Source organism: Muntiacus reevesi, chromosome 2 (assembly GCF_963930625.1).
Source record: "Muntiacus reevesi chromosome 2, mMunRee1.1, whole genome shotgun sequence".
In the NCBI taxonomy this organism is placed as follows: domain Eukaryota; kingdom Metazoa; phylum Chordata; class Mammalia; order Artiodactyla; family Cervidae; genus Muntiacus; species Muntiacus reevesi.
The window spans coordinates 149,648,901-149,666,364 of record NC_089250.1 but is presented as its reverse complement, the minus strand read 5'-3'; the positions used below and the strand labels follow the sequence as shown (position 1 = coordinate 149,666,364).

General features: G+C 38.8%; 1 protein-coding gene across 4 annotated transcripts in view; it reads left to right on the top strand.

Annotated features, from left to right (window-relative positions):
- Positions 1-17,464, top strand: part of SORCS1 (sortilin related VPS10 domain containing receptor 1) — a 571,273-nt gene that overhangs the window by 476,699 nt on the left and 77,110 nt on the right. For all 4 annotated transcript variants that reach the window (XM_065920116.1, XM_065920114.1, XM_065920117.1 and 1 more), the window contains exon 18: positions 11,753-11,924. In XM_065920116.1, the coding sequence (XP_065776188.1) occupies positions 11,753-11,924 (172 nt within the window). The remainder of the gene's footprint in view (positions 1-11,752; positions 11,925-17,464) is intronic.

Sequence of the window (17,464 nt, the reverse complement as noted above, 5' to 3'; positions counted from 1 at the left end):
CTCCCATCCAGGCTGCCACATAGCATTGAGCAGAGTTCCCTGGGGTGCTATATAGTAGGTCCTTGTTGGTTATCCATTTTAAATATAGCGGTATGAACATGTTCATCCCAAATTCCCTAACTATTCCTCTGCCCCCTCCTCCCCCCCGCTACACAGCAACCATAAATTCCTTCTCTAAGTCTGTGAGTCTCTCTCTGTCATGTAATTAATTTCCTTTGTGTCATTTCTTTTTAGGTTCCACGTATAAGGGATGTCATATGATATTTCTCCTCCTCTGCCTTACTTCACTAAGTATGAAAATCTCTAGGTCTGTCCATGTTGCTGCAAATCTTTTTGACCGTCTTAATGCCACTCCAGCCCCTGACCCCAGATGTCACCTGGCTATATGCTGATTTGGTGGCATTTCATAAGGACAGATTGAATAAGGTGGTAGCCACCACAATGCTGCAATCAAACATTTAGCTTTTCACTTAGAGATGTTTAATTACAAAAAGTTTATACATATGCTTTCTGTGTTTAAAAAGCCAATTTAGATTATCATCCCAATCCTGGCCCCCTTTCCTACACAGCTGTGATCTGTTTGATATGCATGTTTCTAAACACTTTTGCATTTGTCAGTGAATAATTAAGTGAAAAGATACACAAAATTAATTTGGTTGTTTTTATATGCAGTTTCCTACTAGATGTATTATTCTTTTATGTGCCTTTTTCATTCAAAAATGCATCTTAGACATCTTTTGATGTCAGAGTTTATGAGGCTTCTTTCTATCTAATTTCTTTTTATCCCTTAGGATTCAGGCACCAGGAGTTATGTAGTAATCCCTTTCATGGACATTTTGATCATTTCCTATTTTCTGCCACTATAAACAATGCTACAGTTAGCTTTCTCATACTATAATACTTGTTATTAAAACCCTGCAACAATAATTTGAGTCTTTTGGCAGCTAAAAACCTTCATGCTAGCTGCTAAAGCAACTTCCATCCAGTCAGCTGATTCCTTCTTAGACCTGAGTATCTAGGCATTGCCAAATATCTCCCCTATAAGAGTGGAAACACCAGCTTCCTGCTCACACACTGCCTGTGAATCCCACATGTGAGATATTCGGTTATATTAGCTTCTGTCCTCCTTTAAAATACAAATGCCAGTGGATTATGTAAAGGAACACTAGGAGGAAGGCTAAGCAGGATTCCCAAATTAAGAAGGTGTGAGGACATAAGTTTGAGTAAACTCCGGGAGTTGGTGATGGACAGGGAGGCCTGATGTGCTGCAGTCCATGGGGTCACAAAGAGTTGGACACAACTGAGCAACTGAACTGAACTGAGGCAGGTTCCTGCAGGCAAAGGAACAAGAGATGAGCCAGGGGAAAGGGCCAGGCTGGTAGTTTTTCCAGGACGAGCTGTGATGTCAGATTAGTATCCAGGCACTGGGGGAGGTATTGGGCAATGCCTGGGAGTCTCTAGAATTACGGAGCCACAGAGCCCCTAAGCCTCTCCAGTGCCCATCTTAACCCGTCCACAGGCATCTCTGGTCGTCAGCACAGAATATGTAGTATTAACTTCAGGCTGAGATGAAGTGCCGAGGAGTCACAGGGCAGGGCTGGCTGAGAGTCCTTGCCTCCAATAGATTTCACTTGTCATGCGCCTGACTTGCTTCACCCCATCCTCACAGCAGGGCACACGCTGCAGCCATGCAGTCAGACTTGGGCTGAACAGGTCTGCAAAAGTCATCCCTTGTCAGTAAAGCTTAACAAGCAGATCTGCCAGTAGCACCTTTCTGCAAGTTTACTTGAAGGCACGCAGGCAAACTTTCCTTTTATTTTTGTTAAGGCCTTGCTTTATAAACGGTTATGGTTGCTCCCGTAGTCAGCTTATTACGCTATGTAGATAGCCCTGTTCTCAGATCCACTCCCTTCACCATGATGGAAACTTCCTAGCATCAGTTGTTCTTATGCCCAATAGAAATGCTCTTTTGAGGAGATGCCAAGATTGTTATCTGTTTACCTGTGAATGGGTGTGCAGTTTCCTTTCAGCTCCTGGAAAGATCTCAGAAAGAGTTAGCATAAGAGCTGAAATGGGTGTAGAGTATCCCTCCAGTGGCAGGAGCCGCCAGTCCTTAGCTCTTAGCTCAGTGATGTAAGGTGTCCAGTGTCCACACCACGACACAGCACGTGAGCTCGGTTCTGCCACGTTGTCCCTGCCATTTTTCACCTGTGCCTTCATGGCTCCCACAGCCCAGTCCATGGGAAGCAAGGAGGATGGTACTAGGCCTTCAGCCTACTATGGATAGAGAATGAACTCTAAGGCAGGAGGTGTTGCTTGGTAAAGAGCAGAGTTGTTTTAGAATGAAACAGTCTCTACCTTCATCTTTAGCAAGCCACTTCCTCTCTTGAGCCTTAGTCTCCTAAATTATGAAATTTTACTATTTGCTTTTGGGGTTGATTAAATGTGATACTTTATATGAAGCATGCAGCACAGTACCTAGTAATGGTAGTCACTTTTCAAAATGTAGAACATCACCAACAGTGATCATCTAAGGGCTCCTCTGGAGTGAAGGTAAAAAGAGGGGGGAAATTTCCTTTTATTCTGTATCTATAGTCCAGACATTTGATACATAATAGTCATGACAGTCCTGAGATCTAGGACACATTTAATATAAGGCCCTGTTTTGTCATCTGTAAAGCTGAAATAATACCTTGCATAGGCTCATAAACTCACAGAATTAGAAGCACTGTACTCCAAAATGCATGTCTGCCCCCAAGACCACTCAAGGCAGATAAGACATTTACCTGATTAATAAATGAGTTCCTATTATTTAAATAAGATGAAACCAGTATTCATCTGTGTGTCATATGGCATTTAGTGCTGAAATAACCCCAAATTCATTTTCTCTTTGTAACTCCATTGATAACTATAAATATCTCAGTTTGCAAATACAAAAGCCCAAGCCTATTTAGTTATACTATACATACTATGTACTACACATTTATACTGTGTTCTTGGGCATGAACTTGGGAAAACTCTGGGAGATAGTGAGGGACCAGGAGGCCTGGCTGGCTTGCTGCAGTCCATGGGGTCACAAAGAGTTGGATACAACTTAGCAACTGAACAATAACAATAGTTATTTCAAACCCTAAAAGATGATGCTGTGAAAGTGCTGCACTCAATATGTCAGCAAATTTGAAAAACTTAGCAGTGGCCACAGGACTGGAAAAGGTCAGTTTTCATTCCAATTCCAAACAAAGGCAATGCCGAAGAATGCTCAAGCTATCACTCAATTGCACTCATCTCACACGCTAGTAAAGTAATGCTCAAAATTCTCTAAGCCCGGCTTCAGCAATACGTGAACTGTGAACTTCCAGATGTTCAAGCTAGTTTTAGAAGAGGCAGAGAAACCAGAGATCAAACTGCCAGCATCTGCTGGATCATCGAAAAAGCAAGAGAGTTCCAGAAAAACATCTACTTCTGCTTTATTGACTATGCCAAAGCCTTCGACTGTGTGGATCACAATAAACTGTGGAAAATTCTCAAAGAGATTGGAGTACCAGACCACCTGACCTGCCTCTTGAGAAACCTGCATGCAGGTCAGGAAGCAACAGTTAGAACTGGACACGGAACAACAGACTGGTTCCAAATAGGAAAAGGAGTACGTCAAGGCTGTATATTGTCACCCTGCTTATTTAACTTATATACAGAGTACCTCATAAGAAATGCTGGACTGGAAGAAGCACAAGCTGGAATCCAGATTGCTGGGAGAAATATTAATAACTTCAGATATGCAGATGACACCACCCTTATGGCAGAAAGTGAAGAAGAACTAAAAAGCCTCTTGATGAAAGTGAAAGAGGAGAGTGAAAAAGTTGGCTTCAAGCTCAACATTCAGAAAACTAAGATCATGGCATCCAGTCCCATCACTTCATGGGAAATAGATGGCGAGACAGTGGAAACAGTGGCAGACTTTATTTTGGGGGGCTCCAAATCACTGCAGATGGTGATTGCAGCCAAGAAATTAAAAGACACTTACTCCTCAGAAGAAAAGTTATGACCAACCTAGACAGCATATTAAAAAGCAGAGATACTTTGTCAACAAAGGTCCATCTAGTCAAGGCTATGGTTTTTCCAGTAGTCATGTATGGATGTGAGAGTTGCACTATAAAGAAAACTGAGCGCAGAAGAATTGATGCTTTTGAACTGTGGTGTTAGAGAAGACTCTTGAGTGTTCCTTGGACTGCAAGGAGATCCAACCAGTCCATCCTAAAGGAGATCAGTCCTGGGTGTTTATTAGAAGGACTGATGTTGAAGCTGAAACTCTAATACTTCGGCCACCTGATGCAAAGAGCTGACTCATTTGAAAAGACCCTGATGCTGGGAAAGATTGAGGGCAGGAGGAGAAGGGGACGACAGGATGAGATGGTTGGATGGCATCACCGAGTCAATGGACATGAGTTTGGATGGACTCTGGGAGTTGGTGATGTACAGGGAGGCCTGGCGTGCTGCGGTCCATGGGGTCACAAGGAGTCAGACACGATTGAGTGACTGAACTGAACTGATACTTGTATATGGTTAAACCTTGTTTACACTGTTTCAGATCCAGAGAATGTGATATGATTTAAGTTGCTAAATTAACTAGAACATTGCTTGTTTCATGCCAACCATGAAAGATTCTGTAAATATAAAATAAAATGGGCATTGGGCTGGTTTATTCTAAGAAACAGAGATAATCTTATCAAGGAACAGATTTCTTTTTGCTACTAAGCTAGAGATATTTCTAGATGTGTTTTTTAAATGTAGGTATAGATATTTTTGTCTGTGAAGTTTCTTTAGAGGGGCCAGTAATCTCTTCTGGAGTAATGTAAGTGTACAGTGATGGTTCTTGTTGTTCCTCAGTGTTAGTTTCTCAATATTCAATGGGAATATTTACTCAAGAATTAAAGAAAAAAGAGTTAAAAATAGCATTAGTTCAGTATCTATATAAGAAGATTTAGTGGGTCCAGGAAAAAATATATATATATACACATAAATTATAGCAAAACAGTTATCTCCATACTCTCACATAAATTTAAAATGTTTTAAAAATGCTTTCTATAAACATAATCCTCTCTACATGAGCTATGAAAACATTTAGACCCTGGCTATCCTGCCATCACCCTGGGGTTGCTATTTCCAGGGCCTTTGGAGGCTGTGTTCTTTTCCCAAGTGATCTCATTTTTGATCCTGGTAGAGTTCTTGATGTTCCATCTGATTTATTTAGCAACATGTTAGTGTACATCACAGAGAATAATTGGTCCTAAAAGTGGTCTATGTGTTTCAAGTCCACAGAAAGGAAATCACTTGCAGTGTTTTCAGACCCGAAACTGCTACCCATGTAGCTGTTTTTTATTTTTATTTTTTGGAAAGCACCCATTCAGTTTCACAGCAGATGCTCTAGACTTGTCAGCTGCTACAGAATTGATTCTTCAGAATATATTTCTTAGATACATGTTCCCACATATTTACAGGATGGCATTAGGGTTGGAAATGAAGGTGAGCAGAGATCAGGTTTCTCACACCACTGTCCTTGCCCAGTGGTATTGGGAATAACAATCCTCATCCAAGTGGTATGGCATCATGACAAAGAGCTTCAAACCCAGTCCAGAGCCCCTGACCACTGCTTGCCCGCTGTGTGACCCTGGGAAGCCCTCTAAACTCTTCTCTCTCTCTCTTTTTTTCCTTATGTGCAAAACAGAGGGATTGTGTTGATCTTTGACCCCTTCAGGTTCTGACCTGTCCATAATCTATCTGAAGTGACCAGCAGGTGTTTAAACGTAGGGGAATTTTCCTTTTATGAATTTGTTATGTAACTAGTTGACTCTAGTGGATTCCATGAGCCATCCTCCTCATGTTTGATGTTGTCATTTAGTTTAACTCGCCCATATGTCCCACTTCATCACGTCGGCATTCAGAATGACGTTGCATTCTATTTATTGTTCAGGTTAAATGACTTGCGCTTCCATCCTACTTGGTGGAAGAAAAGTTTTCTCCCCCTCACCTAGTCTTCTGCCCAGTGACACTCCCCTAAGCCCAAGGTCTGCTTACTCTGTTTAAGGGGAAAGTTCTGAGAGCTATTGCCTTGAGGCGAGAAACTTGGAGAACCTGCTAAAACTGTCAGGGAACCCTGTTATTTCTGAATGTTGGAGGTATGATTGCTATATCATATTATTGCTAAAATATGAGCACCCTGAGTCTAGAAAGACTTACTTGAAGTGTTAGCCATGCACTGTACCCAGAACCAGCTCCCATCTCTGTCTCCAGGGCTTGCCCCTTTTCTCATTTCAAGTCAGGTGTTAACTGTAAGAAGAAAGTTTTTCCTTGAAAACGAGGACACACAGTACAATCCAAGAAACTAAACAAATATATTCTTTTCATTGTGCTCACAAATGAGGGACACCAGAGCCCAGTGACAGTAAGTCCTACCTTGGCTATAAGAAAACCTAGAGTTCCACCACTTTCTTGGTCATAACATGTAATAACTACTGTGAAAAAAGAGAAGAGATAATGTAATAAGAAAACATAATGTCTGCACTGGTTTTTAATGAATGAATAGAAGCTTGACAGAGTAAAGATCGTCCTGGGGAGGATGAACAACACAGAGAAGAAGGCAAGTAGCCTTTAGCCTGGCCTGAGCTTAGGAGGCATGCAGGGCAGTGAAAAGAGCTAAAGCTTAAAAAATGCATCGACCACAGATCATGAAACTGTCTCTTAAACCCAAAACTTACTCTTTATGACTAAACCATGGGCAGTTTGAACAATATTAAGGAAGGACTTGATGTGATCCAGTTTGATCTGAAGATAATTTTGGCAGAAAGAGCGTGGCTTCTGCTTTCAGGGAACTTGTATAATGCTCTGCTTATTTGCTCAGTCCTGTCCGACTCTTTGCATTCCCATGGACTATAGCCCGCCAGACTCCTCTGTCCATGGGATTCTTCAGGCAAAAATACTGGAGTGGATTGCCATGCCCTCCTCCAGGGGATCTTTTCAATCCAGGAATCAAGCCAGGGTCTCCTGCATGGCAGGTGGATTCCTTACCAGATGTAATAGCAAGCCAATATTTAAAACTTTAAGTAAGTAAGTAAGTGAAGTCACTCAGTTGTGTCCAATTCTTTGTAACCCCATGGACTGTAGTCTGCCAGGCTCCTCCATCCATGGGATTCTCCAGGCAAGAATACTGGAGTGGGTTGCCATTTCTTTCTCCAGGGAAACTTCCCAACCCAGTGATTGAACCTGGGTCTCCCGCTTTGCAGGCAGATTCTTTACCATCTGAGCCACCAGGGAATTGGTATATAAAAGTTTAAATGCTAATTTTTTTGCTATCTTATGATATTTAATATTTATTAAGGTCTTGAAATGTGGCATATTTTTTTTCTATGTCCTTTTGAATGCATTATCTCATTTAATCCTCCCCAAAACTTTAGGAACAGTTTCTGTATACCTATTTTATAGGCAAATAACCCAAACATTAGAGTATGGGTAAATTGCCCAAGTTTATATAATGTGTAATAGCCTGCATTTAAACTCAGGCAGTTTTAACCACCAGGGCGGTGATCTTTAATCCTGGCTGCACACTAAAATCACCAGAGGAAAGTAAAAACAAAAACACACTGATGTCCAGAATTCTCATTTAAACTGATTTCTGTGGGTAGAGTCTTAATATTACAGAGAGGGTTGTGACTAAGTCAGACTATATTGTCACCTTAACATACATGGAATAGTCATAAACATCTATAGCAAACATTTGTACTGTAAACATCCATACCAAAATTGCAAGTTAAAAAAAAAAAACTGCTAAATAGCCAAATCACAGGATATGAAGACTTTTGATGCTTTTTCCAATTTTACTCCCACAAAGAAAAAATACAACCTTCATCTTTTTAAAGACTGACAGGCAGCGCAGAAGCAAAATCAAAGAGGGTAGGGGTAAAAAGGAAAAGATGACAGAGTATCAAGAAAAGAAGGAAGAGAATAGCTGAAATTGCGGTTGTTGAAGTAATAAGACACCATCTACCGATGAGCAGTCGGTAATATCAAAGGCATATTTGTGGAATGTTTCCTTTCAGTAATTGTACAAAGACTCCCTTGCCATTGCAAAGCACTTTTCTTCTTGGCAGATTGAAGAATGTTTTACCAACTAAATGCATCCCAGTAATATTCAGAGCTTAGGTCCAACATAATCATAAGTTGCCTTGTTATTGCGGAGGTAAGCAGCCCCATTTAATAACATATAAAATGTATTATTCATTTATGTAACTCAGACCCAGGGACAGCTGCTGGGATGAAAATAGAACCATTCTGTAATGCACAAAGCAGGTGTGTGCTTACTTGAGTAAATGAACTCTGTATTTCTGCTCAATTTTCTTGTAAATTTCAGAGACCGGTCTGGTAGGGCTAATGTGAAGCCATTTTCATCCAGGAAATAAAATGGTCTCAGAATGGTTTTTAATGAGCATTGAAAAAATTACCAATGGTCTTTTCTGTGGCGGAATCCCAGGGGAATGGATTCATGCTTTGTATTTAAGCAGAACTCCTGTTGCTACAGGGTTCAGGAAAGCCCAGGGTGGTGATTGGTCAGAACAATGATGCACAAAAGGAATGTTCTCTAGCTGATGATGCTGGTGGTGATGGTGAGTCCATGACGCCAGAGCTGCTCGCCAAGAGAGAGTCACAGGTGTGCTTGGACGCTAAGCGATTAAAGTTATAACCTGCCTTTAATGTGCCTTGTGCCTGGCTTCTGAAACGCGCAGGGAGTGTGTGATGCAGTTTAACTCACTGGGATGCCATAATTACTGTATGACATCGCTGGTCACTTCTCTGCTACCATTGCTGGTACCAGAATGTCACCATTCTCCAGTGTCCGCATCTTTTTTTTTCCCCCCAGCTGCCCTTATTTTCTTTCAAATCAGCCTACAGTCATAAGCACCTACATGGACTTTTCAAAATATTTAATATCAGATAGGATGATCTGAAGATGTTTAGACATGGCAGTGACAAGTCAGAATGAGTAGGGATCTCAGTACAGGAGCAGGATTTAGGAAACTCCCTGGTGTATTAGGTGTTAACCCATTCACTTCCAGATTGCCAGGAAAAGCAAGGACTCCAAGGATAGGGGTTAACATAGCAGGATTGGTGGGTGTGGTGCCTGCAGGGTTTGGGGCCAGTGATGATAGCCAGTTTCTTGAAAGATCTTTCAACATTTAAACTCTATGCAGTCATCCCAGTGTGGACCTAGTGAGTATCAGCCTTGCATATCTGGGGCACAGGTATGCCCTCAATGAGGAGCTTAAAGTTCACGGTCACACAAAGGAAGAAAATCATACAAGGCATTGCTGATTCCTATAAGTAAATCATAAGGATTCCTGTAAGAGATGACACATGTCTCACCTAATTTAAAGAGGTATGCAGTACAGTGGTAACAAATACATGTATCCTAGATCCAAATTGTCTAGGTGCTGGCTGTGTGATCTTGAAAAAACTAGTTTAAGTTCTATGAATCTTAATTTCTTCATCTATTTATTGGGAGTAGTGATACCTTCTTTATTAGGGATAGTTTGAAAGCAAATCATGTTGAGAACTTAGCATAGTGTCTAGAACATATTAGTGAAAGAGTTAGTCGTTCAGTCGTGTCCAACTCTTTGCAATCCTTGGACTGTAGCCCACCAGGTTCCTCTGTCCATGCATTTCTCCAGGCAAGAATACTGGAGTGGGTAGCCATTCCCTTATCCAGGGGATCTTCCCAACCCAGGGAATGAACCTGGGTCTCCTGCATTGCAGGCAGATTCTTTACTATCTGACCACCAGGGAAGCCCTGAACATATTAGTACTCTCTACATTTGAACTTCTTATGATTTTACTTTCATAATCAGGAAAAGAGAGGAGATAAGCTGCCACTTCAAGTGTGGATAAGTTTTAGGCAGCTGATTAGGCAAAAAGGTGGGCATGGAAGCAGAAAGGATAGAAGAAAAGAAGTACTTTCAAGAGGATTGAAAAGAGAAGTTTGGCTAAAGCAGAATGAGCTGGTTGGGGAGAAAGAGTCCAGAAAAGTAGAACAAAGTTAGTTTATGGAGGGCTTCAGGCCCAAGTTAGAGGATTTGTGATTTATTCTAAGGAAATTGGAATTTGTGAAGGTTGTGAACAGGGGGGATAGATAATAATGTTAAGCAAAATAACTGATAACATTTCATAATCATTTGCTAATTGTCAGGGTGGTTTTAAGTGTTCTGTGTACATTAATCCATTTCATCCTTATGGCTACCCTATAAGGTGAGTTTAGTATTAATACTTGGCCTTAGAGTCATCTGTAGTGTTCGAAGTGCTTTCCCAAATGGTATTTAATTTTATTTTCTCAATCGTGCTTTTAGGTAGTCAGTCTTGAAACTTAAGGACAGAGAAAGGACTTTGGCTAGATTTGAAGTAGCTGGTAAGCAATAGCCTGCACACTGCCAGATTTAGTAAATAAAGTTTTATCAGAACCCAGAATCATTTGTTCTTTTATGCATTCTCTAGGTCCACTTTAATGTTACAACCCGAGAGTTGAGTACTTGTTACTAAAGCTATATAACCTGCAAAGCTAAAACATTTATTCCCTGGCACTTTATGTGAAAAGTTTGTCATCTTATGGTCTAGAAGAATGGAAAGACCTTGGACTTTTGATTGCTTCCATTTTGAGATCTACCAGTACCTTCCTCAGGGAGACTGGAGAAACCAAATATATGAATACATAATGTGGCTGCTGTGGACTCCACACAAAAAAAGATGATGAAGACATAACATTGGACCTCAAAAGTCTTAAAGAAAACCCACAGATCCTAATTTACTATAAATATGATAAATTGTATAGGACAAATTGGTAGCATAATTTTTTTTTTTTTCTATTGAGGCTAAAACAAGAAAAAAGCAAAATAGAGGGAGGATGTACTCAATCTATAGTCTAAAGTTTCCTTAATGTGAAGTTTCAATAGTTTAGGCATTATATTGCATGAAATATTGAGTAGAAACTCTCAAGTTTAGCCACCTTTCTGTTCTGTACCATGAGAGCAACAGTTTGTACGTGTCTAATGTTGAGACATATAATGCATAATAATCTATTCTTTCTTTGAACTGTACCTCCCTTTGCAATTTTTACATGTATATATTACAATATATATAGTACTCATTCTGACCTTTAATTATATAGCCTTTGAAGTATTTTCTGAACTATCCATGTATAGATGGTAAAGAATCCACCTGCAATGCAGGAAACCTGGGTTCAATCCCTGGGTTGGGACGATCCCTTGGAGGAGGGCATGGCAACCCACTCCAGTGTTCTTGCCTGGAGAATCCCCATGAACAGAGGAGCCTGGTGGGCTACAGCCCATGGGGTTGCATAGAGTTGGACATGACTGAGCAACTCAGCTCACATCTTTTCACCTGAATTATAAACCTACTGTGGATAACCAAAGACCACGTCTTCTCCTGCTATGCATTTCCCACAACTCCAAAGTGAAATCATATATCTATCGACTAAGTGAATAAAAGCATAAATTAAAATGGTAATAATGATGCAATGTGTTCCTATGATGATTTGCCTCTCTGTTGGGTGCTTACTATAAACAAACTGTGATCTTCCTGAGACCATGAAAGGGAGTTATTGCTAGCCCTCAGGGCTAGGCAGAAGGTTTGAAAAGTTGGGAGTGATCCAAATTATCATGAGCTGAATTACAGTTTGAGCTTTTTCCCCATGTAGGTATAGAAAGGTGGTTTCCAATAACTGCACCGATGGAGTGAGAGAACAGTACACAGCCAAGCCACAGAAGTGCCCGGGGAAGGCCCCCCGGGGGCTCCGGATCGTCACGGCTGATGGAAAGCTGACGGCAGAACAAGGGCACAACGTTACTCTCATGGTGCAGCTGGAAGAGGTAGGACCGGGCCCTGCTCCCCTCTGCCTTCCAGAGCCAGTGACGTTTGCTAAGAAATCACGCTTTGGTTTACATGTCGTCTTGTCTTTGTTTACATAGATACATTTTTTAATTTTAAATTTTATTTAAAATTTGTCTTCTCTTTTTAGTTCCTTGGTGTTCGTTGTTGTAAGTTTGCCTTCTCTGACACAGTTCTCCAATTACTTTTATTTCTCTGCAAGTTGTTCTTCATTCTTACTGAACCTGTAACTTCTTAGGGATTCTGTCTGGATTTAATCTTCTATTATTAAATGTTTTCTCAGAATACATTAATAGTATTCCTAGAACAGCTTAACACATATACATACTTAACTAACCTAAAAGCTGCTAATGCTGTCTTCCTCCTTTAGTCTGAGGTCATGGCTTTTCTTTCTAAAGACAACATAATCAGTCATACATGTAGCATCAAGACCAATCTAAACTAATTGAGTATAATTTCCTTGATATTTGAGAGGTTTATTGTTTTAATATTAATAGTGCCTCAGGGATATTATTATAAACATCAATTATTATTTGCCAGACTATAGTTATCTGAAGTTTCTGAGTAATTAGATGGTAGAATAAGATGACATTTATATTACATATTTGAGAATATTCTGTTTACGGCATGTTTGTCATCTTGTAAATGAGGAAAATGGTCTCTAAAGGATAAACATTTTCATTAAATGATCTTAATTACTAACCCAAGCAGTCCTACTTCAACCATGTTTTCTGTGTACCTAAAATATGGTGAACACTGCTTTCAGCCATGGGATTGCAAGGGAATCTGAAAAGTTCACAATGACACCAGGATAAAGATATACAACATTGTCTTCTCCCCTTATCTTCTGATAGTTCAGTGACTCTCCATCTCTAACATACATAAAAATTACCCGCTGAGCATGTTAAAACAGTTTTCTGGGCTGCATCTTCAAAGATTCTCATACAGAAGGTTGAGGTAAGACCCAAGAGTATCCTTTTCTAACAGGGTCATAGGTTATGCATTATGCTTCAAGAAAAAAGAAAGAAAGAAACAAGGTCAACATCAAGAGGCACAGGCCAGTCTGAGAGGCTCTAGAGGGTGACTTGAAGGGGAAAAGATGCAGTTAGGATTACATTGTCAGGTTTGCTCAAAATACTTAGTATTTTAACTTCCAAAGAAAAGCCTGTGATCTAATGAGTTGGAATTCCTGGCTCCAGTGATGCTGTTGCTTTCAGTCCATGGACCACTTAGACAAGCACTGCTCTAACCTAGTACTCTTTGTTCCTGTCTCCTTAGTAAGTGCCTTTTAACCATACCCAGTGTTCTAAACACTAAGGTTCCCCAATGTTCTTCAGTTGGAACTAGAAAGAGATGGGCCAATTTAGGCTGGTTGTAGTCACTTGCATTTCACAGAAATAAATCTTGCCTGAGGCTATGACAGACTAGCTTGCTGGAAACCAAATAAATATGTATTATTTAGAGCAAGAGTTAGAGAGACTGGGAAAGAGAGAAACACACACACAGAAAAGGAGGAGGAGGACTTAGGAAATTTCAATTCTTTTCTTGAGAGATAGGAAGCTCCTTATGATAACTTATGCTGTATTTCATGTTGTATTTCCCCTGAAGAACTTTTGCCAGTTCATCTATCACACTGTATAAGATTTCAGATTCCCAGTAGAAGGTCAGACAGAAAGTGTTGGCTAAACATCTGTTGGTGAACTCCAGGTTGGGAAGATAAAGATTGGACTTCAGAGTTACCAAGTCAGCTGGGACTGATGATGTCAAATCCTAGAGAGGAGAGAAACATAGAGAAGTTGTACAATATTCTGTGTCCTTTGTTTCCTTGGGGGATTCCATGGTGGCTTAATTGGTACAGAATCTGCCGGCATGCATGCCCAGGTTCAATCCCTGGGTTGGGAAGATCTCCTGGAGAAGGGAATGGCTACCCACTCCAGTATTCTTGCCTGGAGAATTCCATGGACAGAGGAGCCTGGCAGACTACAGTCCATGTGGTTGCAAAGGGTTGGACACAACTGAGCCACTACCACTTTTCACTTTGACTTTTGTTTCTTTGAGTTATTTGACAATACCTGAGGGATGCAGATAAAACAGCAAGTAATCACTTAGGATGTGAAGTCAAATAGGTTTTAGAAGTATTACATTTTGAGGAGAAAGAAAAAAATCGAATTTAGAGTCTATCAAGGGGAAAGTCCTGGTGAATGATACAAGACTAGGTCCTATAAAGCTCTATGCTAGGAGTAAGGACAAAATGAAATTAGACCAGACTCTCTACCGCTAAAATCCCATCTGAAATTATTTCAGCCTAATCATTATTAGAATGATTTTCCCCCATTTTAAATGTCTGTCAGAAACTGTAACAAATCCTCTTTAGAGGAAAATAGCGTATACCAATGGCCTTACTACTTTCTTTTTTTCATGTAAAATTTAGGGTATTTAAATAACTACAGATATATCAAGAATCAGGACCAAGAACAGGAAAAAAAAAAAACAGAAAAAAGAACATATTTCCTGAGATATGATTAATATGTTTATGAATATGGGACAAGATATAAAATTTAATCCCACAGCAGTCATCAGTAGATGGCAGTATTCAAATGGAAGTCATAGAACTACAGGTATAGGTACTGATATTAAGAATTTAGAGGGGTTTGTAGTAGATTGAACCCAGATGAGTGAAGGATCAGTTTATTAGAAGCAATGACAGTAGGGAATATAGCATTTGGAACATAAGAGGAAAAGAGTAGAAAATAGGAAAAGAATAATGAGAACAAAGGAAATGGTGGAAAGAGTGAACACAGTCATCCTGAAGGGGAGGAACTGTTAAGGAGCCAGAATTATTTTTGGAGAGATAATGTCAGAGAATTTTCCAAAAATTGGCAAGAGATACCAGCTTTTAACACAGAGATTCAAGAGAATCTGTAGACTCCAAGCAGGGTATGCACAGAGGGAAACCACTTTTAGATATTGTATTCAAACTACTGACATCATCTAAAAACAAGAGAAAATTTTAAAGCAGTGCAGACAAAAATGGAATGACATGTTTGAAGTGCTGGGGAAAAAATAGTGAAGCTAAAGCAAAAACATTTTTCAGACAAGCAAAAATTGGAATGAGTCATATAAGCTGATTTCTGTGAAAAGAAACACTGAAGGTAATTGTTCCGGCATAAAGAAAATGACCCCAGACAAAAGCACAGAAATAACGGAAAGAATGAAGAACAAGAAAGAAGGTGGATATGCTGGTGAACTGAAGTTAATAGCAATTTTGTAGACCAATCATGCTAATCAGTTGTGGGACTTAAAATACATGCAGAATTAAAATACATGACAACAATAATATAGTATGTGAAAAGAATTAAATGGAATTAAAGTGGTTTAAGCTCCATGAAATGTCTGTGAAGAAGTATTGATAAAAATACTCTTTTATATTAGAACCAGCATGTTCAGAATGTGTGCTTTAATATCTAGTCACAAGTAAAAAACAGTAAGGTAATGCTGAACTATCAAACTACTGGTAGGAGAACTAGATGAATATTAAGTGCCTCATTAATCAAAATAAAGTAAAAAAGAGAGAAGAGGAGACATACTATCATTGAGACAAATTGAACAGATATGAAAATGGTATATGCAAACACAGGTATTTCAGTAGTTATATAAAATAAATAATTATTTTTGTGGCTTGCTTAAGAAATGTATCTAGCCCAAGATTGTGAAGATATCATACCACATGTTTTTTTCTTTAGCTTTCACATTTAAGCCTAAGATTCATTTTGAACAAAATTGTTTCAGGCAAGGGCCAAAGTTTATATATTTTTTCCATATATGTAGCCAGTTGACCCAGCACCATTGACAGGCAAATATTTTCACACTGAATTTCTATATGGTCAATTGATTTATGACATAATAAATATACATATATATGTGCACATATGTATGTGCTTTATGTCACATGAGACTGCAGTACAGTAGATAAAGTATTATCTTTTCAGTAAATGGTGCTGCAATATTGAATATGAGGGAACACGTGAATCTTGACCTCTCAAAACACACCAAAATAATCTTAACTGGACAGTCAGTCTAATTTTGAAAGAGAAAACTAAAGTGCTTAAAGGAAAACATGCAAGGGTATCTTCATGACCTTGGATTAGGAAAATATTTTTTAAACAGGAAAGAAAACCTTATAAATAAAAATATTTAATAAGATTACATTAAAATTGAGAATTCCTTTTCTTCAAAAGACATTATTTTTAAAAACCATAAAGGTAAAAAAATAAATAAATAAATAAAAAATAAAAACCATAAAGGTGAAATCTAGAGGGGAAGAAGTTATTTTCAGTACACGCTTTCAATAAGGGACTCATACCCAGAAAAATATAAATAAATCCTATGAATCAATAAGAAAAATTCCATCAACCTAGTAGAAAATGTACAGATGATTTAGAAATCTCAAAGAAGGTAACCACATCGCCAATAACCATATGAAAAAATTACCAACACCGCCGCTTACCTAGAGAATGCAACTTAAAACTATAATAAATTATTGCTATGTACCCATCAGAAGACTGGTATTTTAAAAGACTAACAGTATCAAGTGGTGCTGTTGGGGCAACTGGTCAGTCATCCAGTGCTGTTAGGAGTGTAGATTGGCACCCTGGAGACCAGCTTGACGTGAAATACTATACCTGAATACATGCACAACGCCGCATTTCCACTCCAAAGATATATTCATCAGAAATGCATACAGTGCAAACTATTATATATAGGATGAGTAAACAACAAGGGCCTATTGGCACAGGGAACTATATTCAATATCCTGTGATAAGCCATAATGGAAAAGAATATGAAAAAGTAAATATATATATGCATATGTATAACTGAATCACTTTGTTGTGCAGGATAAATTAACTCAACATTGTAAATCCAACTATGCTTCAATAAAATTTAAAAACAAAGAGAAATGCATTCAAACATGCATAAGAATATATGCAAAATAATATGCATAGCAGAGGAATTCCTAAGAGCTCAAAAACTGAAAATAAACATCAATATTAGCACAGAGAAATAAATGACAATATACATATAAAATGGAACACCATACAACAATGAAAAAGAACAAACTACTGCTACCTACAGAAACTTGAATGAATCTCATAGCTAATATTGAGCTAAAGGAATCATACTGAAAAAATGCATATTATATGTCTACCTAGTTAAACTGAAGAAAAATAAGCAAAGCTGATTTACGTTGATGGGAATGAGAATAAGTATTAGCATTTGGAGGGGGAGTGGCAGGGACAGTTTTTGGACTATTCGCAATTTAAAATTTCTTGGTGATTAATGAATGCATCTACTTTGTAAAATTCAGGTTGTATATTTAATGGTATGCATATGTTTCTTTATGTATAGCATGTTCAACAAAAAGCTGACTTAAAAATCATTTTAGAAATTCAAATAAAATAGAATACTTGGTATTTAGATCTTTAAGCGGTAAGGAAACAGGAAACTGTTAAGGAGATATTTA